Source organism: Heptranchias perlo, chromosome 32 (genome assembly GCF_035084215.1).
Source record: "Heptranchias perlo isolate sHepPer1 chromosome 32, sHepPer1.hap1, whole genome shotgun sequence".
In the NCBI taxonomy this organism is placed as follows: domain Eukaryota; kingdom Metazoa; phylum Chordata; class Chondrichthyes; order Hexanchiformes; family Hexanchidae; genus Heptranchias; species Heptranchias perlo.
Window position 1 is genome coordinate 17,770,724 of NC_090356.1, and position 27,202 is coordinate 17,797,925.

General features: G+C 41.0%; 1 protein-coding gene across 2 annotated transcripts in view; it reads left to right on the plus strand.

Annotated features, from left to right (window-relative positions):
- Positions 1-10,613: 10,613 nt before the first annotated feature.
- The window catches only part of capzb (capping actin protein of muscle Z-line subunit beta), an 85,200-nt gene continuing 68,611 nt past the window's right edge, over positions 10,614-27,202 (plus strand). The window contains exon 1 of one of the 2 annotated variants that reach the window (XM_067970512.1): positions 10,614-10,720. In XM_067970512.1, the coding sequence (XP_067826613.1) occupies positions 10,718-10,720 (3 nt within the window). In that variant the 5' untranslated portion in view covers positions 10,614-10,717. The remainder of the gene's footprint in view (positions 10,721-27,202) is intronic. The other variant, XM_067970513.1, reaches the window with a different exon arrangement.

Below are 27,202 nucleotides of genomic sequence, written 5' to 3' on the forward strand. Positions count from 1 at the left end.
CAACTTCCATCAATAGCCCTGCTAAATAATCCAAAACACTACAAACCCCCTATCATCAACCCTGCAAACCCATCAACAACGCTGAAAAAAACAAACCCATTAATAATTTTAAAAACCCATCAATAATTCTGAAAAGACATTACTAACCAAGCAAACTCATTAATTACACTGCAAAATCTAGGCTGACACTTCAGTGCAGTACTGAGGGAGGTGCTGCATTGATAGAGGTGCAGTTTTTGGATGAAATATTAAATGGAAATCCTGACTGTCTAGGTGGACATGAAGATCCCATGATTTGAATAAGAGCAAGAAAGATCTTATATGTTCCCCCAGGGATCTGTACTGGGGCCTCAGCTTTTCACCATATACATTAATGACTTGGATGAATGAATAGAATGTTGTATATCCAAGTTTGTAGTTGACACTAAGTTAGGAAACACAGTAGGTTGAGTGGATGAGGGCAGGAAGCTACATTGGGACATAGACAGACTAAGTGAGTGGGCAAAACTATGGCAGACTCATTCCCATTCCCATACACATGTTCAGACTGCACAATCCAAATTCAGTTTACAGTGGTGTAGTTCTGGGCAAAAATATCAAGTTCAAGCCGAGACATTTAGGAGAGGCTGAAGTCTTCAAGTAAAAACATTAGTGATGGCATTATAAAAGACAGTACAATGTATAAATTTAATTATTATTGTAAAATATGTAATTTCTGAAATCTTTCTATTTTATTTATACTCTTATATTGAACAGTAGAAATTTTAGTTACTGGGAAAAAAATGTCCAATCAAGAATTTTCAAATAAACAATTTTCAGAAAGCAATTTGAGTGATTTGTGGGAACCCAGTACCCAGATTGCACAATCAGAGTGGCGAGTTTACATAGGAAAAATCCATTATAAAGATGGATATAGGAATTTATAATAGTAAAAAGTTTTCACAAAAAGTGTGACAAAAACACAACAACAGGAAATCAAGTGTGAAGTCAGGAAGTGCATGAATGCATAAGATTTTTAATAAGACATAAATAAATAATTACTTTAAAGTTTAAATATCAATTCTAGGTGTTTCCTTGGAATCTGTATTGGCAACTCTGGACAGTGGGTCTGGGGCCTGGACTAAAGCCCCAGTTGTCTTTGTTCCCCAAGTTAATCAAACCATAGATTCTTTGAAAGACCAGGAGTAGTTTATATTCAGTTTACATTCCAACCACTCAGATGGGATTGTAGCTTGAACTACTGTCATGTATCAAAAACAAATAAACTATTTGAAATATTAACAAATGCTGATTGACAAATAGTTGAATAGATTAACTTAATTTCTCTGATTGCTGAACCATCAAAAAAATACTAGGCGGAAACTGGTAATAATTAGTCATGAACAACCCACTTTACAAAGTGTGCGAGCTGCTGTACTCCCAGTTTTGTATGTTGACTTTGAAGGAACAGCTATAATATGGAAGAATTCCTGTGGCATAAATCACAGTGCTGGCTGTTCATATCTTTAGCTCCGGCTGGTTTACTGAAATCTGTGGTTGTACTGAAAATTTGCGTCACACCATGACATTCAAAAACAAAAGATTGTTTCATCCAAAACTCCTGTCACTTGTAACTGCTGTGTAAGAAATACACTCTAAAAAGTTTATATTAACAACTTAAAATACAGTCAAAATAATCTATGCTGGAAATACACAGCAATCGGTCAGCATGTGTAGAGAGAAAAGACAGGTTAATATTTTGGGCAGATCCCTTTGTCAGAAAAACAAGGCATGTTAATAGAATCAGAAGCCAAAGACAGAGAGGTCAGGATATACCTGACACCGACAGAACTTTGAACATGCAAAAAACATTTGCCACTGGTGGTTGAGTACCTGTCATATTGAAGTTAGCCAATTCAAATTTCCCACACCTCAGGGAGCTGCTGCATCAGTTACCAAGGCCCTTTGAATCACAAGAAATTTGAATCTATAACTGGCTGAAAATGTGGACAAGCGTGGAATGTGGAAATGTGGCTGCCACTGGCAAGTTCCTGCAATGAGCCTGCCCTGATTACCTTTGCCTTGGTCGGACCAGGCTCTATGCTGGAAATTGCCAGCTGGACAGCCTGCTTGTCTACATTTGAAGCCAATTGAATTAGCGGATTCAAAAAATTTTCACACTGCAGGGAGTCACACGACATCTCCCTGGAGCAGGGGAAGTAAAAAATAGCTGACTTAACTGGCTGCAAAGGACAAAAAGATTACAAGCCAGCAAGTGCTGGTATTGAGATCATCATGACCAACACAAAAGGTCTCAGATTGAGGGTGCGTCACACCTAATATTATTGGGAGAGTTGTTCCCACTGCTTGTACAAGAATATGTTATAAATGAGCTTAGGAAATTCTGCAAACACAGGGGGACGGATTTGGCGGGACCTAGGAACAACAGAGTTCTGCCCTTCTATAATGCCCAATAAATTATGGCAGAAGTGGGGGTGCACGCCCAATGTGGTGGTCCTACAGATATGATGGGATGGTGATGGATGTCATCACCCATTAGAAATCCTGACATTTCTGCCAGTACTAGACCTGAATTACATCAAGTTACATCAAAACTACAGCACAGAAACAGGCCATTGGCCCCACTGGTCTATGCCGGCATTTATGCTCCACGTGAACCTCCTCCCTTCCTACTACATCTAACCCTATCAAGATACACTTCCATTCCTTTCTCCCTCATGTGCTTATCTAGCTTCCCCTTAAATGCATCCATGCTATTTGCCTCAACTACTCCTTGTGGTAGTGTGTTCAACATTCATACCACTCTCTGGGTAAAGAAGTTTCTCCTGAATTCCCTATTGAATTTATTAGCGACAATTTTATATTTATGACCTCTAGTTTTGGACTCCCCGCAAGTGGAAACGTTTTCTCTACATCTACCTTATCAAACCCTATCATTATCTTAAAGACCTCTATCAGGTCACCCCTCAGACTTCTGTTTTCTAGAGAAAAGAGCCCCAGCATGTTCAGCCTTTCCTGGTAACGATATCCTCTCAGTTCTGGTATCATCCTTGTGAATCTTTTTTGCACCCTCTCCAATGCCTCTACATCCTTTCTATAATATGGAGACCAGAACTGTGCACAATGCTCCAAGGGTGGTCTAACCGAGGTTCTATACAAGTTTAACATAACTTCTTTGCTTTTCAATTCTATCCCTCTAGAAATGAACCCTAGTGCTTGATTTGCCTTTTTTATAGCCCTATTAACCTGCATCACTAATTTTAGTGATTTGTGTATCTGTAATCCCTTGGTCCCTTTGCTCCTCTATCCTGTTTTGACTCTTATTATCTAAGCAGTATGTGGCCTCCTTACTCTGCCTACCAAAATGCACCACCTCACACTTATCTTTATTGAAATCCATTTGCCAATTACGCACCCATTCTGCAAGATTATCACTGCCCACTTGCATTTTGACGCACTCTTCCTTTGTATTAACCACACCCCCCAATTTGGTGTCCTCCGCAAATTTTGAAATTGTACTTCTGATTCCCAAATCCAAATCGTTAATGTAAATTGTGAACAGCAATGGTTCATGCCTGCATCACTTGCCAAAGCATGAAATAGCACAGTTCTAAGGCTGACGGTTTATAAACTTTTGTGTATCATATCTCAGTGTTGAATGAAGTGTTTTGAATTTTTTTTGTGTTGTCCTGCTGACAAAAGAGTCTGCTAGCTGCCTTTCAGTAGTTTAAGACAGACAATTTTTTTTCCCACCCACATTTCATTGTGCCCTTACCACGGAGTTCCCTATGGGCATTCCCATATATGCTCTTATAATGGAGGCAGAACGGGAGTGGAATGAAGAGGAAATAAGAGAGGCACACAGGATAAAGCTGCATCAAAGGAGAAGACCAACTAAGATGTACCCTTTCACCAGAGCCTATAGACCATGACGCTCCTTTCAGGATATGTCAGAAGAGATCTGCTTAAAGAGGCTACGGTTCGATAAGAAGGCCTTGCAGAAACTCTGGAGTAGATTTTCAAATTGACGATTGGGCTTAAAACCGATGTTGTGGATCGGCCATCTGTTATAGAAACTGCCAGATTTTCATTTCCAAGTGAAATTTAATAGATAAAGAGATGACCCTTTCGCGGTCCTTACACTGGTACGAACAACTTTATAGATAATAGTGACCCAACATCTTGCCTTTATCCCTTCTATAATTTGTCAATTAAAGAATCGCAATTTTCCTTTCAGTCCTCTCTAAATGCAACCCTCCAAGTACATTGAAACACAATACCCAATCAAAGAGCGACATACTTCTGAAAATTGAACTTGATATCACAAAATGTTCTTACTGTGCACATTTATATTTACAACAAATGCTTCCAGTTTCCTCATGCCGCTCTGTGCTATTCTTAAACCTATCCTATGACCCTATTGGCAGGAGGAGTAGAAAAGCAGTATATTATTTAAATGAAGAGAGATTGCAGAACTCTGAGGTACAGAGGGATCTGGCTGTCCTGGTACATGAATCACAAAAAGTTAGTATGCAAGTGATTAGGAAGGCAAATGGAATGTTGTCATTTATTGCAAGGGGAATGGAATAAAAAAGTAGAGATATTTTGCTACAGTTGTACAGGGCATTGGTGAGACCACATCTGGAATACTGTGTGCAGTTTTGGTCTCCTTATTTAAGAAAGGAGATAATTGCTTTGGAGGCAGTTCAGAGAAGGTTCACGCGACTGATTCCTGGGATGAGGGGGTTATCTTATGAGGAAAGGTTGGACAAGTTGGGCCTGTATACACTGGAGTTTAGAAGAATGAGAGGTGATCTTGAAACATATAAGATCCTGAGGGGGCTGGAAGGGGTAGATGCTGAGAGAATGTTTCCCCTTGTGGGAGAGACTAGAACTAGGAGCCATAGTTTAAAAATAAGGGGTCTCCCATGGAGATTAGGAGAATTTTTTTCTCTCAGAGGGTCATGGGTCTGTGGAACTCCCTTCCCCAGAGAGTGGTGGAGGCAGGGTCATTGAATATTTTTAAGGCAGAGTTAGATAGATTCCTGATTAACAAGGGAGTCAAAGGTTATAGTAGGTAGACGGGAAAGTAGGGATGATGTGGCAATCAGATCAGCCATGATCTGATCAAATGGCAGAGCAGGCTCAAGGGGCCAAATGGCCTACTCCTGCTCTTAATTCATATGGTCGTATGTTCGTATAACTCCTGCTAGAAGTATGAGTGTGTAGATCTTGAGTGAGGACTGGATCAGGATGGGGATCCCTGTGATGTTGCCTATCATCTCACTCATTTGGAGTGGAATTCATTCATTTTGGTTTAAAAATACAACCTCACTCGAAAAAATAAACCCTACTTCATGTATTTAAATGGGTTTGTAATCTGTGTTACTCTATTTGATAGTAAATCAGATTCAGCATTTCCCCAGTATTAGCTCTGAATTGAACCCCCTTGCATAGAGGGAAAAAAATCTTATTTTGGAGGCTAGAAAAAGGCCCATAAAGCAGAATAAAAATATTTATGCAGATTCTAGAACCATATCATACCAATGTGGAGAGTTTAAAATATAGTTTATTTCAAGTGATGACTGAAACTTTAGCTCCTCAAAAGTTATTGGGTAAATGAACTTTTGATGTGTGGTACTTAGTCATACAAACCAAAAGGTCCTAGATTCAATTCCTGATCTGTGCTCAATTAGCTTTCTCAGTGGTCAGGATGTGCCCTCTTGACTAGGGAGTGGAAATTATAAATCAGTAACTTCTGCTAAAAAGTGCTCACATGCACATCAGGCTCCTGTCCCATGCTTCAACACCCCACTCCTCAAAAAAACACCTTTGATCCTTTCCTCCTTTCCAACTACTGCACCATCCTACCTCTAACCTCTTTAGGGTGCTCAACCATTTATCGCCACCAAACTCTGTTCCCACCTCTCACTGTTTGATTCACTTCAGTCTTGTTTCTACCCTCCCACAATACCGATACTGACTCGATTAAAGTCATCAACAACATCTTATGTGACTGTGCCTGTAATGCAGTATCCCCAATTGCCCTCCTCAACTTCTTTCTGGAGTTTAGCACAGTTTATAGAATCATAGAATGATACAGCACAGAAGGAGGCCATTCAGCCCATTGTACCTGTGTCGGCTCTGAAAGAGCTATCCAATTAGTCCCACTCCCCTGTTCTTTCTCCATAGCCCTGCAAATGTTTCCTCTTCAAGTATTTATTCAATTTCTTTTTGAAAGTTATTATTGAATTTTCTGCCACACCTTTCCAGGCAGTGCATTCCAAATCATAGCAACTCGCAGTGCAAAAACAAATTTCCTTGTGTTGCCTCTGGTTCTTTTGCCAATTACCTTAAATCTGTGTCCTCTGGTTACCAACTCTTCTGCCACTGGAAACAGGTTCTCCATATTTACTATATCAAAACATTTCATGGTTTTGAACACCTCTATCAAATCTCCCCTACCCTTCTCTGCTCCAAGGGGAACAGCCCGAGTTTCCCTAGTCTCCCCCGGTAACGGAAGTCCATCCTTCTCCATTGAATCTCATCTGTGGTCTGTCTCTGTGGTACTGTCCTCACTTGGTTCCAATTCTATCTGTCCCAAAGTAGCCAGCACATCTCCTGCAATGGCTTTTCCTCACATCTCTCAGGTTGCTCCAATCCTTGGCCCCTTCATTTTCATGGCTACATGCTTTCCATATATATGCTAATAACACCCAGTTGTATGTCTTCACCACCACCCTTGAATCCACGACCACCATTGTGTTACTTATCTGACATCAAATCATGAATGAGAAAGAATTTTCTTCTACTTAACATCAACAAGACTGAAGTAGTCCTGTTTGGCTCCCAACATAAACTCCAGACCCAAGTCTGATTCCATTTCCCAACCAATCACCCTGCCCCCAGCTACTCACTCCAGCTAAACCTGATAATTAACAACCCATTTAAATCTTTGTTGCCCACATCCTATCATGCACTAGGTCCTGTTGCTATACTCACCTTTCCGCAGAACCTTCATTGCCCCGGCCCTGTATTCTCCCTACCTCTGCAACCTCTTCAAGCCCTGCTCTTCCAATTCTGGCCTCCTTTGCATTTCCCCCCTTCACTTCAGTAAACTCTATTTACTCTCCCTAATCTTCAGTACCAGAGTTACATGGAGTGAGGGATTTGCAGTACTACCTTTGGTCACAGAATCTTCACAGTCTCAGCCCCACACTCTGTTTGCTCTCCCTAAACTCCTCCAACTTGCCACCTCTCTCCTCCTTCAAAGTCTTCTTCAAAACCCATCTATTTGATCATGCCTTCAGTCACCTTTCTCCCATCACTGTTCAGTGTCCAGTTATCCCACCTGTAAAGTGTTTTCAGACATTTTATTACATTAAGGGTGCTGTTAAAATGTAAATTGTTGTTTACAAGATTGCGACTCTCACTGTCTAGGCTTACACATAACAACAGTCACTGCACTTCATAGTAGTTCATTCATTGTACGTGATGCACATTGACACGTTTCTGTGAGATGTGTTCTATAAATACAAGTTGTTCTTTTTAGGCTCAAACACAAAGTGTAGCCACTTGCGCAAGGTTCCAAAGATGGACCTGCTGGCAACAGCGGAACCATATTCCCAGCAAGAATCAGCACCTTCAGGACAGGAAGAGGGGAAAATTAGTGGAGGGTGGCAGGGGGATGGCAGCTGAAGGCACTGCTGCCAATGGTGTGGTGAAGAGAGAGGGATGTATGAGAGGCCAAAATAAACGGAACAGAGATTTCAGGGGGAGGGTTTGCAGGATTGGAGACGGTTACAGAGATAGGGTGGGGGTGGGGCCATGAAGGGATTTAAACATGAGCATAAGAATTTTAAATTTGAAGCATTGGGAGATCAGGAGCCAGTGTAGGTCTGTGAGGATGGGGTGATGGGCAAGTGGGATGGTACGAGATAGGATACGGGCAGCGGTGTTTTAGATAAGCTGTTTTTTACTGAGGGTAGAGGATGGGAGCCTTCTAGGAGAGTATTGAAATAGACGAGTCTGGAGGTGAGAAAGGCTTAGATGAGGGTATGACCAGCTGATGGCTGAAGTGGGGTGGAGGTGGATGATGTTATAGAGGTGGAAGTATGTGGTTTTTATGATGGAGAGGATATGGGGTCAGAACATCAACTTGGGGTTGAAAAGGACACTGAGGTTGTGAACAGTCTGCTTCAGCCTGAGACAGTGGCTTGGGGGGAAATTGGAATCGATGGTAAGGGTATGAAGACCTAAGACAATGGCTTCAGTCTACTCAATGTTTAGCGGGGAGAGATTGCAGCTCATCGAAAACTGCATTTTAGACAAGTAGTCTGACAACACAGAGGCAGTGGAGGGGTTGAGAAAGGGGGTTGAAAAGTACAGCTGGGTGTTGTCAGTGTACGTGTGGAAGCTGACTCCGAGTCTGCGGATAATGTCGCCAAGATGTGGACGAGGAGCAGGCCATAGGTAATGGTGCTGGGATTGGATGAAAAGCCATTGCTGGATTTGCAATGGCTACAATTGGATAAAAGTAAAACTAAACAAGGACAGTCCCAGTGAGCTGTACAACAGAGGAGAGGCATTGGAGGAGGATGGTATGGTCAACATGGTCGGAGGCTGCAGAGAGGTTGAGGAGGGACAATGCATCATGGTCACAGATGCACACACCATGGCCACAGACACACACACTCCAACCTAGGGACATAAGAGGGCAAACTTTCTGACTTTGTACTCCTGGAGAAGAACCTTGCCCATCAAGAGCACACATATGTCAAGGAAGGATAATGCACCATGGTCTCAGTCACAGAAAATGTATTTGTGACTTTTGGTTAGGGCTGTTTTACTGCTGTAATAGGGGTGGGAACCTGATTGGAGAGATTCAAGCAGATAGTTGTGGGAGAGATAGGCATGGATTTGGGCAGTGACAACACATGCATATGGTCCAGCCAGATCTGGTGATGGATGTCTAAGTCAGTTGTGTGCCAGGTACGCTGGACTTTGAAGAGGAAAGGAAGGATGGAGATGGGGTGGTTGTTGTAACAACAGAGGTGTTGAGAGTGGGTTTTTTGAAGAAGGGGTTAAGATGGCAGTTTTGAAAGGAATAGAGAACAGTACCCGAAGAGAGGGAACCATTTACAATGTCAGCTAGCATAGGGGCCAGGAAAGGAAGTTGGGTGCAGGAGGTGAGGCGCAATGAGTGTGGAGAGGGCATAAGGTGGGAGAGAAGCTAAAGAGATGCAGATGATTCAGGGCTAGGGCAGGGGGGAGTCCAGGGAGGGGTTAAGCTTAGTGGACAAAGCAGCAGAGGCAGTTGAATGGACAGTCTCAATCTTGGTAACAAAGAAGTGCACTTGTTGTTGGAGGTAAGGGTGGAGGGGTTGGGGATAAAGGTTTGAGGAGACAATTGGTAATGGAGAAAAGAAGCTGGAGGTTATTTTTGCTCTCCAAGATAATTCTGGATTTGTGGGCAGAGGAGAGTGAGATCTGATATTGCTTGATATGGTCCAGCCAGATCTGGTGACGGATGGCTAAGCCAGTCGTGTGCCAGATACGCTGTCTTTGCCCCTTGGATTTGAGGGACCGAAGATAGGGGCTATACCAGGTGGAGCAACCGGGATGGGAAAGAGTAAAGGCTTTGCTGGGAATTTGAAAGTGCTGTTGTAAGTAACTCAGGGGAGAATTTTTTCCAAGGAGGATGTAGAAAGAAGTAGGGTTGGGAGGGGATAGGAGGATGTGGGAGGTGAGGGATACAAGGAAGTGGGGTTGGAGATGGCCTTGTCAGTGATCGAGACCATGGGAGTAGAGGGGCCATGGAATACGGCATCTTTGAGGTGTGGCTGTAACAGAGTGTGGGAATTGCAGTACCAGCCTAACGGGCTGAGAAAGTTGTAGTGCCAGTGTAACAGGGAGTTGCAATGCCAGTGTAAGAGGGAATGAAGGACTTGTAATATAACACGGAATTGCAGTACCAGCGCAACATGGAATTGCAATGCTAAAGCAACAGAGAATTGCAGTGCTGGTGTAACAGAAAGTATAAGGGCCAGTATGATAGAGTTGCCATGTCAGAGTACCAGGCATTGCTGTGCCAGTGCAACAGATGATACCAGAACTGAGAGAGTACAACTATTGGGAAAGACTGAACAGGCTAGGGCTCTTTTTACTTGAAATTGTCAAATCACTGAATTTGGCTCTCTTCCAGTTGGGTATTTCCACCCTTGATTTTTCTTTGTCCCTTTCCCTAACTACTTTAAACCTAATTATATTATGATCACTATAACCCAGATGTTCACCCACTGAAACACACTCCACTTGGCCTACTTCATTCCCTAGAACTAAATCCAACACTTCCCCGTTGGGCTAGAAACATTCTCATTAAGAAAGTTCTCCTGTACAGATAGGGAGTTCTTGCAGTTTAATGAGGAGTTGTATCCAGTGTAATCAGTAGTGTGCATATAGTATAATAGGGAGTGCATAGTATAAAGACTGTGTGTATAATGTAATAGGGAGCATGTTTACAGTGTTGGAGGGAGTGTACGCACTGAACCGCCACTTCCGCATTACAAGGACCATACTTGGGCAAGCTGGAGTTTCGGGCGCTGATTGGTTAAGCGCGGGGTTGTCTGTGTGACCCGGATGATCACACGGGCCCGAGGAAGGAACCGTCCGCGAGACAGCAGCCGCCGCTCCCGCCGACCTGCCACCAACCGTCGTCATGGTGAGTACCGGCCTGGGGCTGTTCCATGTCCGTTCTCCCAAGATAACGCAGAGTCTTTGGCTGCCCCTCCTCGCTCCGCACCAGGGAGCTGCGAGCGTTAGAAGGCGCGTCCGGGGTGTGTGAGGAAGAGCGGAAACCGGAGAGGGAGAGCTGCCCTACTCGGCCCGGCCCAGCCCAGCCCAGCCTCCCGTCCCGTCCAGTCCATGCCGCATCTTCTGTCTCTTTACCACCACCACCACCACCACCTCCCCCCGGTAACGGCTCCTTGAGGTGGCCGCCGTTAAGGGCTCATAAATTCTGTGGAGCTGCCACAAAATTTGCGCCTCTCTCTAAAAGTGGAGGTAAACTTCCTGCCAAATACTGTTCCTCATTCACACTATCTGAGTGAGGAGTGTGAGCTGTGACTGCTTTAGTCCCTGGGGCTGTCACATCCTGTCTCTAAACTCAATCTGTGCCATCATCCTACTTTTGATGGCCTGTTCAAACATTGTATTTTGTTGAAAGTGTATTATTTGAATTGTAATCTCCTAAATATTCTATGGAAACTCACTAATGGCAGTTGGGTTTCTTTCTGATGTCAGGCTATTGTGATCTCAAAGTTTCCCATTGTGCCATCTTAAAGGAAGTGTTGCTCAATACAGGGTACAAACTATTCAGGAACAGCATTGAGCATACTTGCAGGGGGGTTGTAAGGTATTAGATGTGGTTCAGATGATTGTCAAGCTACAATGGTGATGATTGAGTGGTTTATAAAGTGATTATCTAAACCCAGAGATTAGATTGCAAATTTTAGACAATCAGTTTGAACCCCTGCTTACGATAGGGCACAATGCCTTTGGGGTTTATGAATGTAGCCAAACCAGTGCATTCCATCCTGGTAGTGTTCAATGAATGATATAAGCACTCTTTTACAAAACTGTTAACATTTTTAGATGTAATTTGCCAACCTCTATATTAAAAATTATTTCCTCCCCACCCCCCCCCCCTTCTCCATTTCTGCCATTAATGGTGGCACATCAGACATTTGATTGTATAAATGAGGAAGTTGTGTGGGTGACAGAATGGGTTCATGATGTGTTGGGTATAGATTTACAGAAACAGTAGTTTTGAAGATCCTTTTTGAAGAATCTGTTTTCTAAAATGTTGAATGGCTTGCAATGCAATAAAACACTTTTGCTAATTCATAATTGTAATCAATTCAATTCTAAAGGTGTCATTTGGTGTCTCCTGATCTTGGCAAGATCCTTTTGTAGATCAAATGACACTTACTCTGCTAGTTTATATTTGCTGATAAGTCTCTTTAACAAGAAGTTGATGGTTAAGTATCCAGGCCATAGCTCTAACGCCATAGCTCTAACTATACTTTGGCAGTGTATTTGTCATTACATGACTTAAATACATGTCAGATTGTAAGAGTGATAACAGACCTGCACTCCCCTTCTGCCTAGATAGCTTGTCATAGTTCAATTCTCATTTCCAATGGTTCCAAATTAAAGGAACACTGAAACCTTTTAGAGCTCAAGTAATGTCTCGTCTTTTTACAGCTTTTGTGTAGGCCAAATGGAACTTTTGGCTGTACTTGAGATGCTCTTAATATTTCTGTGTTATTAGCAGGATTTCAGTAAAAAGTAATGGGCATGTGAAATTTTTATACTATTTGCACTAGAACTGTGAAAGACAGTAGTGCAAATACAGATTTGTTTTCTTCCAAACTTGTGTTGGAAGAATTTAGCAGTATATGACACTTGGGTGAAGCACTGTTGGTTATAAGTTTCATTTGATAGTGGGAGCAGTTTCATGTAATGAATGAAGACTCACACAGCATTAAAGTCTGTTGGCTTGTGTAATGTTTCCTGAATATACTAAGAAAGGCTAGTGATTGCCTCTTCAAATGAGTACTTTTAACTTTTTGATCTTGTGGCCAGTGTGCAATACCTCTTGTACTTTTTCTCTGCCTAACTTTTCTTAATCTCCCTCTATCATATGCTATCTATGGATGAGCAACTTGCTTCTAGGCCTTTTCCAGTACCACCCTGAAACCCATTACTAGGTGTATGTGTGGCCCAGGAATTACTCTCCCTCCAATTGCCCCGGCACTTGCTGTGCAGAACCAGGGATGTTGCATCTCCCTTCGACTAAAATCAGTAACTCGGCAGGTGGGCGAAGAATAGATAGAAAGAAAGAACTTGCATTTATATAGCGCCTTTTACGATCTTGGGATGTCCCAAAGCACTTTACAACCAATTAAGTACTTTTGAGGTGTAGTCACTGTTGTAAAGTAGGAAATGCGGTAGCCAATTTGTGCACAGCAAGGTCCCACAAACTGCAATGTGATCATGACCAGATAATCTATTTTAGTGATGTTGGTTGAAGGATAAATATTGGCCAGGACTCCCCTGCCCTCCTTCGAAATAGTGCCATGGGATCTTTTACATTCCCCTGAGAGGGCAGACGTGGCCTTGGTTTAATGTCTCATCCGAAAGATGGCATCTCCGACAGTGCAGCACTCCCTCAGTCTAGATTATGTACTCCAGTCTCTGGAGTGCGACTTGAACTCACATCCTTCTGACAGAGGCAAGAATGCTACCACGGAGCCACGGCTGACACCAATCCTGTGTGGTTCTTTGGCTTTTTGGAAAAAATAGGTTATGTACCCTTTTTGAGGATATGCAGTATCGCTGCCTCAAATTTCTCCTCAGCTCGTTCTCCCTTGCTTACACACATCCTGTGCGGGTGTAAGTACTACTAGTTCACTGTCGGTGCCACTATTGGCTGACTGTCAGGAGGAGTAGTAGGGTGCCGGAGACATGCTCATCCATTTTTCTCTACTGCCTGTTTGACCCTGTTCTGAACTTCCACTGGCAGAAATGTGTATTACTTAAAGTTTCAGAGGAAAAAGGGAGGGGAGAGTAATGTACTGTTGGTAGCTGTTCCTGAGCCTCAAAGTTCCTGTTGCTTGACCTTTTCTCAAGAGCAAGGGGAAAAGTAATTTCTGGTGTGCCAGTAATCTTATTGCAAGGACACTGGAATCTCCAGTACCTACACTCAAAAAATTTACTTGTCTTCTCAATTATCTGCCGTGATTTTCGTAAACAAAACCTTATGCATGTTGTCTCACTTCACAGCTTGCTAATGTAAACTTCCTATCTGACATAAGTTAACTTCCCAGACCACGAAAAATTACACTCATTTTTGTTTTGTATTGTACTGCTCTTCGTTCCTGTGCGAGATGTAAGACCAAGTTCTGGGTACTCTGCCAATTGGCTGCCAATTTCCATTATCCACCTGGATGGTCCCTGCCATTATAGTGGATAATGGAGGTTCCACTGTATTTCAAAACTCATAGCTCTTTTTCTCTGGGTAATTGTGACAAAGCAGGCATCTTTGGGTAGATCTAAGAAATTCTGTACAGTATCCTTCGCAGTGCATAGACTTTACTCACTAAATCCATATTCAAACAAAATTTAATAACCAAAATTCAATTAACCAATTCTTAATTTACACTGAAAACTGTTGCTGGGTGCAACCAGGATGTTCTATTTATTCCTAGTCCTGGAATAGAAAAATGTCATAGTTATAGAACTGAGATCTAAATATGACACTTCTGCTTTTATTTTACTGTACAACATTTTTATTCTAAAATGCAGCACTGAAAATGAATAAAAGCAATCAGGCCCTGTAATGTCTGTCTTTGCCTATTGATGGGGTTTCCAATCAGACTGGGGGTGGGGTGGGGGTGAGATCTGGTGGAAGCTTGACATTTTCGTGTCACTTTAAACAAAAAGCAATCTCAGTGGTTCTAACAAATTTCTGTTTGCAGCTGTAAACTTGCACATATTGTGAATTTGTACTTTAGTTACAATAAAAGTCCCAGTTATTTACTTCTGCCATAATTCACAGTAAATACTGGAAAGAGGATTTAAATGTGTAATGAAGCTGATTCTTTAGCAACTTGGACTTCATGGGATGTAAGATCATGCAATTTTCCACATGCTGAGTTCCTGGTTTCGCCTATGCTATTAAAGGAAGGTATGATTTCAGAGGGAGGGACGGTTGTCCGAAGGTAAGTCAGCCCAGATAGCTGTTACACACATGATGTGTTGGGATTATTGCTTAACGTTCATCCAAGAGCTCTCAGAGAAGACCTGACTAATTCAATCAGACTTCATTTAATAGCACAGCAGTATTACAGTTGAGTCCATGTATATAACCAGCTGTTCAGATCTGCTGGCACGAGGCTGATATAATTGGCTTCTCCTTGGTGAATCTGCTTATGTCGATGTAATGCTAGGAGCCAGCGCTTACTCTGGTACTGTAAGTAGAATATGCAGAATTAGAGGTAGAACAGGTCTTTAGGCAATAACTGTTTTGATCTCGCTTTCCTTCCTCCTGCCCAATGCTGTACATTGTTCCAGCGGCAAAACATATTTTGTGGGTGTTAGTTATATTTTAATTTTCCTAGACCTTATTACATGAAGTACTCTTTTTGAAAACAGAGGGGATTCAGTATATGCAGTAACTCGATAAAAATACTGTGGAAGGCAAAACATCCCAGTCATACAGAACAGTAACTATCTTGTGCTGCCATGGAACCTTGGGGAAAAAGGCACAAGATTTGGTTTATTTTCTTTTTATCTACTAGCATGGAGTCTCCAGCTTTTAGTTGCCTGAGTGTGCCCACATTTAATACTGGAAAAATATTTTTCAAAGGCTTGTAACATTCTAGAATCTATTCTGCATAAACTATAAACTTTCCCTGTTCACTGCCTGCATGTCAATTTGTTTTACCATACCATAAATTGAATTATTTACTCTGAAGTTCATTAGGAAGGGATATGGTATTGTGGGATGGACGTTGTAATAATTCGGTTTTTTACGATAATTAGTTACTGTATATACTATTCAGTATATATTTTAATCAATTGCTGCATCTCCGGTAGATTCAAACACACAGTCCACTGTTCAGAAAGTTTTATCTCCTGGCTTTGGTTACTTAATCAATCGACTCTTTTGGTTGCAGACATTAATATGTGGTAAAAGCCTGCATTCCAGGAACTGGCACAGCTCTGTTGTTACATTAATCGATCTGCAAGTGTTTGTAATGACTTTTCCTGTGTGCTCTGTGCCGGAATACAAGAATTCAAGTTGATGAAAACATTTGGTAGTACCTCATGCTTCAATCTGTAATGTGTGCCTATTCCAGTTTAAAACTGGCTGGAATACCTGCAGCTAAAATGGTATTATCAGGATTTTGTACACTTTTTGTGTGGTTTTGAGAAAGTTGCCTTGCAAGATTTTTAAAAGGATTTTAACACGCTTGCCTCTGAGTCAGAAATAATATGGCTGAACTCTAGTGCCGCACTGTCAGAGGTGCCATCTTATGGATGAGACGTTAAACCGAGGTCCTGTCTGACCCCTCTGGTGGACGTAAAAGAGCAAATTATGCTATATGAAGAGGAGCAGGGGAGTTCTCCCACTATCCTGGCCAATATTTATCCCTGAACCAACATCACTAAAACAGATTATCTGGCCTTTTATTTCATTGCTGTTTGTGGGACCTTGTGCACAAATTAACTGCCGCATTTCCCTATGTTCCAACAGTGACTATACTTCAAAAGTAATTAATCGACTGTAAAGTGCTTTGGAATGTCCTGAGATCATGAAAGATGCTATATGAAAGCAAATTCTTTCGTACTTTCTTTCTTTCGTGTGTTGTGTAAAATTATTGAGTCTTTGAAAGCCATATTGGGGTTTGAATTTCTGGCCTGTTGGTCAGCGGATTGCTTGTGAATTGCAGACTATATTAGAATTGGAAAAAAATTAACTTCTACCACATTCTGTCTCTTGTTCTTCATGTTAATCTGGTTATTTGTTTCACTTTTGTTCCTGATTTGGTTTTGCTAGTGGGAAGTGTAAGCTTAGATACCATTTGAACTTCAGTGTGTACAAATGTTCCCAGTAGGCTTAATTGGTTGGCTGCATATTTGCAATGGGAAGGGAAGCCGAAGGACAGGCAATTGTAAATGGACAAAAGTGGGAGTCAACATGATGAGGGACTGCATTATTATGTTGCCAGGAGCTTTGGGGGGAGGTGTAAAGAAAAGAGGTAGTTGCTTTGCAAGGTCTTTGGCTCAATAGGTTCTGAAATTAAAGCATGTCAATCACGCATGAATAGTGTGTAGATGTCAGATTATGGCAGTTCTTAGTGAACCCAATATCCATTTTGATCTTTCAGACAGTAACAGGCTAAGTCACACTATGTAGTTTATATTTATTTGTAGGACCGATGGTATGGAAAGAATACATACAAGAACAACTGCTGTACAAAATCTGGAATGCACAATATATTCCTGATCTGTTCGGTTCCACAAATTTATTAAGTATTTTTATAGTCAGAGAAGTAGTTTTTCCTCATTCATTTAGTCACCACATACAAATTAATACTCTGCCATCAAACAGGGAAATATCACTTAGTTTTTAATATTGTGGTGTGCCATTGTGGGCAGGTGACCTTCTGCATCGTACTGTAAAGTGGGACATTTTCATGTAGGCCTTATTTGGTGGATTTTGGACTTGCCCTTTAGTCATAACAAAACCTTCATGGTAAAAGCAAAATACTGAAAATCTGAAACAAAAACAGAAAATGCTGGAAATACACAGCAGGTCAGTCAGGATTTGTGGTGAGAACAGAAGTTTACAATTCAGGTGTGGACCCTTCAGAACACAAGGGTCTGCACCAAAAATGTAAACTTGTATGTTATTTGCATGAATGCTGACTGACTTGTGTGTTTCTAGCATTTTCTGTTTTTATTTCATGAATATATTCTTCATGTCATCTGGGAAATTAAAACCACACCAACTTTTGTTAAGTTCATTCTCAGGAAAAATTACTCAATTTACTGTATAGTGGCCTTGTTGTAAATTGCACCTCAGCATTTTCCTCTTTGGTTCTTTGTCTCTGCAGTAAAAGTTTTTAATTCTTTGAGTCTGTGAATTTGCATCTTATTTTGTGTTATTGATGCCCTGGGTCTTTGGTAGAAAAATTTCTGGAAAGTTTACCACAGCTTTAAAATAAATAAATACATTTTAACTGAATTTTCAACTTGCAGAGTCAGTGGTGAACTCCCTCTTGGAGTTCATTCTTGAAAACTCAGCTGAATTTCTAAGTTGGTTTTGTAAGATCTCACGAATATGTACTTTCACACTATGATCTGTGAACTCCACAGGAGTTCAAAGCTTCGGTGCTTTGGGTGTCAACCACCAATACATGATTTGCCCTGATGTTAAGATGAGTGTTAATAAAATGGTTGTCCTTAGTGGTAGCATTTCTTGGCTGACACAGTGCAACACATTGGCTGATGCAGTGATGTTAATAGACATGTTGGCATTTCTTACATCCATTGCTGGTTTATTGGCACTCTTAGCTGCAGATAACTGGCAGGTCCTCAGTTTAGTTGAGGATTGGGTTCCTCATTTATCACACAGTTCCAGCAACATCTAATTGAGGATCTGCCCTCATAGGTGCCTAGTTTCAGAGAAAACTGCTTCAGGACCATACAGTTAAAATGCTTCAGCCTCCCAGTAAGAGGAAGGATTCTGACTTGGTATTATGCTATCCCTGAGACACGCGCACTGATCCCAGAGATTTGGTCAAATCAGAGGTAGCTAATATGTTGAGTGGTTTCCAGAGTTGAGCAGACTCTATCTATGCACTCTGTCAACTCTTCACCTGGTGACTGCTTCCTTCAGGAGTCGGGTATGAAACGTGCAATGTGATTGTCATTTTTATCTTATCTACTCTATAAGCATTTGTAATAGCTTGATGGATAATAGGGATTGGCTTTTTTTGTACATTAAAGCGTGCTACATTCACATAATACCATCAAGTTTTGCAAATAATGTATACAGTTCCAGCAATTTAAACTGGTAGCAGAATAACAAAGACAAGCTGATTGGATAGTTCAGTTTTGTACAGCTATTCAAAAATAATCAAGTTAATTTTAAAATTAAAGTTGTCTGACTTGAAGAGGTGATGGTGTAGGATAAAATCATGACGCGCAGTATCTTAAAATCAAATTTGAAAAGTTTGAAACTTTCAAAAGGTATTGCGTGTTGTGTGAGGGTGACTTCCTTGAATGTCTTGATTAACTGATGGTTTTATTCATTTTTTGCTATTAGTTTAAATAATTTCTAAATCTGTTTTACTGCACCCTACCTTTCCAGTCCAATACTCAAACCCAGATGATAATACAATTCAACCAAAGTATTTTGATTTGCATCTCTGCAACTGCTGAAAAGTTTCCCAGCCCCACAAATCTGGTATCTTTTATAGTGATGTTGGAATGTTAGCAGGTTGTTTAGTCATTCTAACTTTCGTGATACAAGCAGCATGAGTGAACTGAATGGTACCATAGTGTTCTACTTTGGAGTTAGAAAATAACACCTGTAGTATCGATCAGTTTGCTTTTTTTTTAAAAAAAAGGTGCCTTTTGCGTTGTGAAGTTTTACATTTTAATCACTGTGAGCAGTAGTTGGGAACAAGATTTCCAAACATAGTAGTTTGAAACTGTTCCCAAAAGTAGTTTAGCACAGTTATTAGATTTACTTCACACCCTCAGTCACTATCTACGGTAATTAAGGAATATAGATGATAAATATGATCTTCCTTGATTTATTTCCATTTTGATCAGGTGAATTTTCTTCCCTTTGGCCAGAGTCCCTTTACTCTGTTGTGAGGGATACCTGTGGACCAGTTTTCTTTCATATTTGGATTTAGGGGTATCCTATTTGTTTCTATTGACATGGGTTCATATTCATATACTACCAAAATTGACAGATTATTGAAAATAAAGGAAGATTGTGGAAAACATTTAAATGAGCTAATGACAAAAATTTACTTATACCTTTGGTCTCTCATATCTTTGTGTTTACGTGACGTTTCTCCTTGACTGAGATAGTGGAAAGTTTACAGTGATGCAGCCCAAAGAAAAAGGAAGTATATCACATGTAAGAAACAAAACTGAAGTTACATGTCTGTGTCTCTTCCATAAAATGCTTTTCCTCTGGGTTTAAAATATACATATGTTTTTATGCTCTTTATCAAATGAGAATATTTGGAATCTTGGTATACATGGACAGTCAAGAAATCCGTGCACCAGTCCTGTGCTGGAATCTTGTTATGTATCTTTTCCCAAACATAAGTCACCACCTTCAAGAGGAATAGGGTAGCATTTGTAATGCCTGCTTCTGTGAATCTGACTACATTTCCTGTAACCATGGAAAAGCCCTTTTATGTAATGTAGATCCTCATGAATGATCCTTTTAAGATATGGTTTAACCTTAAAACAGGTGGAGATATTGGTCTTTAAACCAGGAATACAAGGTCGGGAGTGAGAAAGGCCATTCAACTCTCCAAGCCCAGTCCATTCAGAGTCAATGTATGATTATTCCATCTTGGACTATCTTTCTCCCCCTTTTGCCTAACAGCTGTTGATCCCTACTTGAGAGTAAGGGACACTTATTTTAAATTTCTGGATTCTTCATGAAGGCATCTATTTCATGTTCATACTTATCTTCCCCTCTGATTTAGCATAGTGCACAATAGTTAAGCCTCATATTTCTTTTCACAGGTGCCACTATATAATTTCAGGTGAAGAAATGTTTGATCGTTGCTAACATTGTGCACTGAGAAAGGTCAGAAGTAATTTAAAATGTGGATTTCAAATTGAAGAATATGGGGAACAAAGCTGATTGGTTTAAAAGTGCACTCTTTCCTTTTGCATACCCCACTGTAAGCTCATACATGTGCCGATGGCCTCCTTCTGTGCTACATGATTCTATGTTTATATACACTTAATAGTACACCCATTTCTTGGCTGTAGTAACTAAATCTTGTGACTATGGATTAAGTTGTTTAAATTCTCCACCAAAGTGCTAGAATGTTAAACTCTTAAGAGTTTTGGCGTGCACAACCAACGGATCAGTTAAATTTAATATTTGATGGTGAGATCAGTTGCTATCCAGCTGCTTTCAAAACCTCTTGTAAATAATATGAACATCCTTTTTGCCATAAAATTTCTAAGTTGTGCTGATGATCTCATCTGGGGAAGTGCTGCTGACTAATTTATACAGTGGAAACTTAAGCATCATTGATTCTTATCAAGGTTATTTAGTTTTTAATCATTATCAGACTCCATAGCTGCACCATGCCAGTACTCCTATGAGATTATCAGCACTCCCTGTTTAAACAATATTAAGAAAAGAATTTACTCTTAAAATATTATGCTGATGAGGACAGCAGCTCCTTGGGGGCAGAACTTGATAATCCTTTTCCGTAAAATAGATGACTGCATCTATGTTTTTAAATGTTTTTAGTATCTGGGCTCCATCATTTATACTTAGCTGGTAGTAGTCTATAGTATTTCAGGAAATATCTCAGACAAATTTCAATTGAGGTGAATTTGATCTTTGACTAGTTAAAACTTTGGCTGTAACATTGGTTCTGGAGATTTCCATCTGGATTCTAGCTAGCCTTGTGGGATGTTTTCATTCAATATTTAAAAAAAATAAAATCACCTAAATACTGAGCAATTCGAAGAACAAGATTTTGACCATTAAAAATTCCATAGAGGAGTTGCCTTCCCTCATTGGATAAATGCATTGCAATATTTGATACCAAACCATATAGATCAGGATGGTGTAAGTTTAAGTCCTGGTTTGTGCTGGAGAAATGGTGCGAAGCTAGAGTGTGGAATGTTACTGCGTCCTTGCTACTGATTGGTGTCCAGTGATCTCTGCTGGAAATTGGACAAAGTTGTTGGACACACAGGATGAGGCTAGGCCATGAGACAGGTCCATTGGTACAGAGCACTTGCTGTTCAAGCTTGCACATGCAAAATGGAACTTGCCCAAAGCATAGTTGGGTGCTAATGTCTGTAGAGCCATACCCCAGCATGAGTTGCCCCTTTCAAGGATAAGGGAGAAACAGTACAGGCAGCATTAAAGGGCATTTCTCCATTTCCCCATACATGAGATAAGATGTCACAAAGATGAGTGTTGATTTTTTTTAAAAAACTGTGGTGAAGTCAACATGTTGATATGATATCAGTATTTCATGACAGGCTTAAAAAATATTGCCACTTTGCATTTGTGGGACTCAGTTGCTGTGGAAGTGCATGCTAGTTCAATGCATGTTCCAAGGATATCTCTGCATGCTGTTTTATTTCAGAAAAGTTGAGCTAAAAAACACATCAGTCAAGATGAGCAGCTCATAGTTTTACACTTGACAAATTCTAGTTGTTGTGAAGTTGGAGTGCAATTTATTTTCTCATTTGACTTAGATTTTTACTTTCTGTGCACTTCATTAATTGTATTGGGTTTTAAAATTGTGTAAAGTTGCAGTGTTTGCACCAAAGTAAAATGATAATCTTTAAGACGGTTGCACAGATTAATACACTCATGCGACCTTTTGCTTCAAACCATTTATGAAGATTTGGTGAAACAGAGCTTCATTATTGGTTAGAAGTGTGGCTGTAGCTTTTTCTGTCCCCATTCCTAGGCCTTCTAAAAAGGATGCTAGTTTCAGCAAGAATTAAGCAAAACACTTCACTGCTCACATTTTACATCTATTATCATTCTCGCACCTCAGACAATTTGGGTTATAGATGTTGTAAATGCAAAGATGCTGTGCGACAAAAGTATGGATTTAGCCACAAACTGTTTACAATTTATGGTAGGGCGTTATAGAATAGTTGCAGGCCTGCTTCAGGGATCCCAGCCATGCAAGGAGCTGATAAAACATGTCTGAGATTTTGCATCTGGTAATTAGAATGTCAGATCAGGGCAGGACTCTTATGATAACAGCTTCATTTATACAGTGCCTTTAACGTAGTAAAATGTCTCAAGGCCCCTTCCCAAGAGCGTTATCTGGCAAAATTTGACACCGAGCCATATAAGGAGATATTAGGACAGGTGACCAAGTGTCTTAAAGGAGGAGAGAGAAAGGTGGCGACGCGGAGGGGTTTAGGAAAGGAATTCCAGAGCTTAGGGCCTAGACGGCTGAAGGCACGGCAGTCAGTGCTGGGGTGAAGAAAATCATGGATGCACAAGAGGCCAGAATTTGAGGAACGCAGAGTTCTCAGAGGGTTGTAGGACTAATGGAGGCTACAGAGGTAGGGAGGGGCGAGGCCATGGATGGATTTGAACACAAGGATGAGCATTTTAAATTTGAGGCGTTGGTGGATCGGGAGCCCATGTAGGTCAGTGAGCGCAGGGGTGATGGGTGAATGGGACTTGGTGTGAGTTATGATGCGGGCAGCAGAGTTTTGGATGAGCTCAAGTTTACAAAGAGCGGCAGTTGGGAGGCCGGCCAGAAAATCATGGAATAGTCGAGTCTGGAGGTAACGAAAGCATGGATGAGAGTTTCAGCAGCAGATGGGCGGAGATGGGAGTCATTACAATATTATAATGCTGCATTTGTTCGATTAGTGGATGCCTTGGGTTCCCCTTTCTCAGTTTACTTCCTTTCCTCTCCTGATGGTGCTGACATATGTTGGGATACAGTTTCACAGCTGACAGTGACCCTTGCTATCTTGCCCAAGTGGCCTATCTTTGTGTGTCCCTAGGTGCTGTGTGTCAATAGGCTATTTGGGTGTAGGTGATATTGCAGCTGAATCTGCTCAAGTGTTCATCATCTGGGTGTGTACTTTCCAGCAGTGGTCAGTGGGGAACCCACTCTTTTGGATAAACATAATTTAATAGGACAAAGTCAGCATGGCTTTACGAAGGGGAAGTCATACCTGACAAATTTGCTTGAGTTCTTTGAGGACATAACGTACAGGGTGGATAAAGGGGAACCAGTGGACGTCGTGTATTTAGACTTCCAGAAGGCATTCGACAAGGTGCCACATAAAAGATTATTGCTCAAGATAAAGAATCACTGGATTGGGGGTAATATTCTGGCATGGGTGGAGGATTGGTTATCTAACAGGAAGCAGAGAGTTGGGATAAATGGTTCATTCTCAGACTGGCAACCAGTAGCCAGTGGTGTTCCGCAGGGGTCGGTGCTGGGTCCCCAACTCTTTTACAATCTATATTAACGATTTGGAGGAGGGGACCGAGTGTAACATCAAAATTTGCAGATGATACAAAGATCGGAGGGAAAGTAGAGAGTGAGGAGGACATAAAAAACCTACAAGGGATATAGACAGGCTGGGTGAGTGGGCGGAGATTTGGCAGATGCAATACAATATTGGAAAATGTGAGGTTATGCACTTTGGCAGGAAAAATCAGAGAGCAAGTTATTATCTTAATGGCGAGAAACTGGAAAGTACTGCAGTACAAAGCAATCTGGGGGTCCTAGTGCAAGAAAATCAAAAAGTTAGTATGCAGGTGCAGCAGGTGATCAAGAAGGCCAACGGAATGTTGGCTTTTATTGCTAGGGGGATAGAATATAAAAACAGGGAGGTATTGCTGCAGTTATATAAGGTATTGGTGAGACCGCACCTGGAATACTGCATACAGTTTTGGTGTCCATACTTAAGAAAAGACATACTTGCTCTCGAGGCAGTACAAAGAAGGTTCACTCGGTTAATCCCGGGGATGAGGGGCAGACATATGAGGAGAGGTCGAGTAGATTGAGACTCTACTTACTGGAGTTCAGAAGAATGAGAGGCGATCTTATTGAAACATATAAGATTGTGAAGGGGCTTGATCGGGTGGATGCGGTAAGGATGTTCCCAAGGATGGATGAAACTAGAACGAGGGGGCATAATCTTAGAATAAGGGGCTGCTCTTTCAAAACTGAGATGAGGAGAAACTTCTTCACTCAGAGGGTGGTAGGTCTGTGGAATTTGCTACCCCAGGAAGCTGTGGAAGCTACATCATTAAATAAATTTAAAACAGAAATAGACAGTTTCCTAGAAGTAAAGGGAATTAGGGGTTACAGGGAGTGGGCAGGAAATTGGACATGAATTTAGATTTGAGGTTAGGATCAGATCAGCCATGATCTTATTGAATGGCGGAGCAGGCTCGAGGGGCCGATTGGCCTACTCCTGCTCCTATTTCTTATGTTCTTAATAAAGGCTCTGTTTGGTCAAGAATCCCAACAGGAGTAAATTTCCTCCTTTTTAAAGGGAATGGTACAATGTTTTGGAAGTAAATTGTCCATGTCTGAACTATGCACGCTAGGAAGATCCAGTTTCGAGCTCCAGTCTGTGTGAAATTAGCTAATCTCAGTTTGATGTGGAGATGCCGGTGATGGACTGGGGTGGACAAATGTAAGGAATCTTACAACACCAGGTTATAGTCCAACAGTTTTTTCAACAGGATTTTCAAATAAAACTGTTGGACTATAACCTGGTGTTGTAAGATTCCTTACATTAATCTCAGTTTGGGTAGCCGTAGGAGTAATACAGTTGGCTGCAGCAAGTGTGTGAGTGTGTGAGTGTGTGAGTGTGTGAGTGTGTGAGTGTGTGAGTGTGTGAGTGTGTGAGTGTGTGAGTGTGTGAGTGTGTGAGTGTGTGAGTGTGTGAGTGTGTGAGTGTGTGAGTGTGTGAGTGTGTGAGTGTGTGAGTGTGTGAGTGTGTGAGTGTGTGAGTGTGTGAGTGTGTGAGTGTGTGAGTGTGTGTGATGTCACTATGGGATTGTGGCAGTTGATCTAACTGTCGATTTGCTAGATTGTGGCACAATCTGATGCCTGATTTCAGATAATGGGATTGCCAGGTCTCAATCTATTTACTGAAATGCTGTATTAACATAAGAACAGTATCTGAACCCAGTAGTTTTTAATTGTAATATGTATCTACATCCGTTGAGGAATTCCAGGTTACAGTGGGGTAGTGAGTTCCACAGCCCCTGAGTATGTAGCTTTTTCAACTAACGGCCCTCAGCTTTGGTGGTTATTGTCCATCCTGTGGAGCTCACTACAAGGACCGTTTCCTTCGAAGTGAGATGTCCCTCCTTCCAATATAGGTTGCAGATATCTTCCAGCCCAGGTCCTTTTCTGAATATGCATGTCTCTAATTCTGGACTTAGAATCAACAGATTCACAATATAAAGGAGTACTAACAGACTTATTCACAACTTTCTGCTGGTTTTATATATCTAATTTTTCCAACTTTGCAGGTATTGTAGTGAGGAAGTAGACTTACAGTCAGTGCATGAGTGTCTGTGGTTTTGATTTAAATAAATGGATTACTGAGTTCAAGATACAGACAAAACTGCAGTCCTGTTAGTAAAAACCCTTGTAACCTCACAAACCCACAGCTGAAACTTGGCACTTAGAGCCTCCCCTTTGTACTTTCTTTATCATGTGGCGCTTTCCTATTCTGCAGAACACACTGCAGAAGTCTTCTAAATTGTTGTTCTGAAGTACATGACCAAGCTTTGTAGCCCCTTTGTATGTGGCTTTTTCAATTAATGGCCCTCAGCTTTGGTGGTTATTGTTCATCCTGTGGAGCTCACTATTTCATATACAATTTCATTTCCCATCACCAAAATAGCTGTTTTTGATGCCCAAATTTTCATGCACCTCCTGCATTGCTTTTGCTGCCTTATTTGAAAAGTGCAGTGGTAGTTTTAGAATGGTATCCGGCTGCACCTTAAGGCCAAGGTAATCAATAATGAACTTTTAATGTCTTAAAGTTAGTTGAGTATAGTTTTAATGTCTGCTGCCCTGGAGCAAGATTTTCATAATTCTCCTTAGTGAAAAACAAAGCTGCCTTCCTATTTGCCCTTGCATTAAACAACTGAAGCTCATTCTTTTACGAGATTATCTTCTGTCTTGTCCTAAAATAATATTATTGGTCACTCACTTTTACTTTCTTTCCCTCCCTAGAAGTTTTTTCTTCTCCCCTTTTTCCTCAAGGTCAGCTGTTCTTGATATTTCTGTATAATATCTTGCCCAAGTGAAGCAGAGCCCTGACTGAGGCGCAGAAGTAAATTCTAACTGCTGCCTTGGCTTAGATCAACAAATTCAGCACAAACTAAAAATCTTAACCTATCTGCATGCTCATTACTGTTATGTATATTGTCTTTATATGTATTCATTTGTATACTCTCCATTATCCCTTTTAAGTACCTCCATTTATCCTCATCCCCTCTTAATCCTGTGGCTTCATTGTCAGCTTCATATCTCCACTTATAAAGCTTCCCCATAATTTCTACCTGTTGAAAGTCTAATGGGTGAAATGTTTTGTGTGCCTTAGAGCTACCATGTTAGGATTTGTAGTTATACTTATGCAGTCCTCCCTAAAACACACATCTTGCCAGTCCCCTGCTAATGCTAATTTAGCTGAGTTTTGTCAAAATTCCCATGAAAGTTAGAAATTTTAAATTTTTTTTGTGGTGGTATTTTGCGACAGCTAAATTTTGCTGGCTAAAATTCAACTGAAAAGTGCTATAAATCAACTGCTACAGTTTGACTCAGATGTATTTGGTATTGCATTCCTGTGTTAATACTATACGTGAAGTACGTGTTCAATT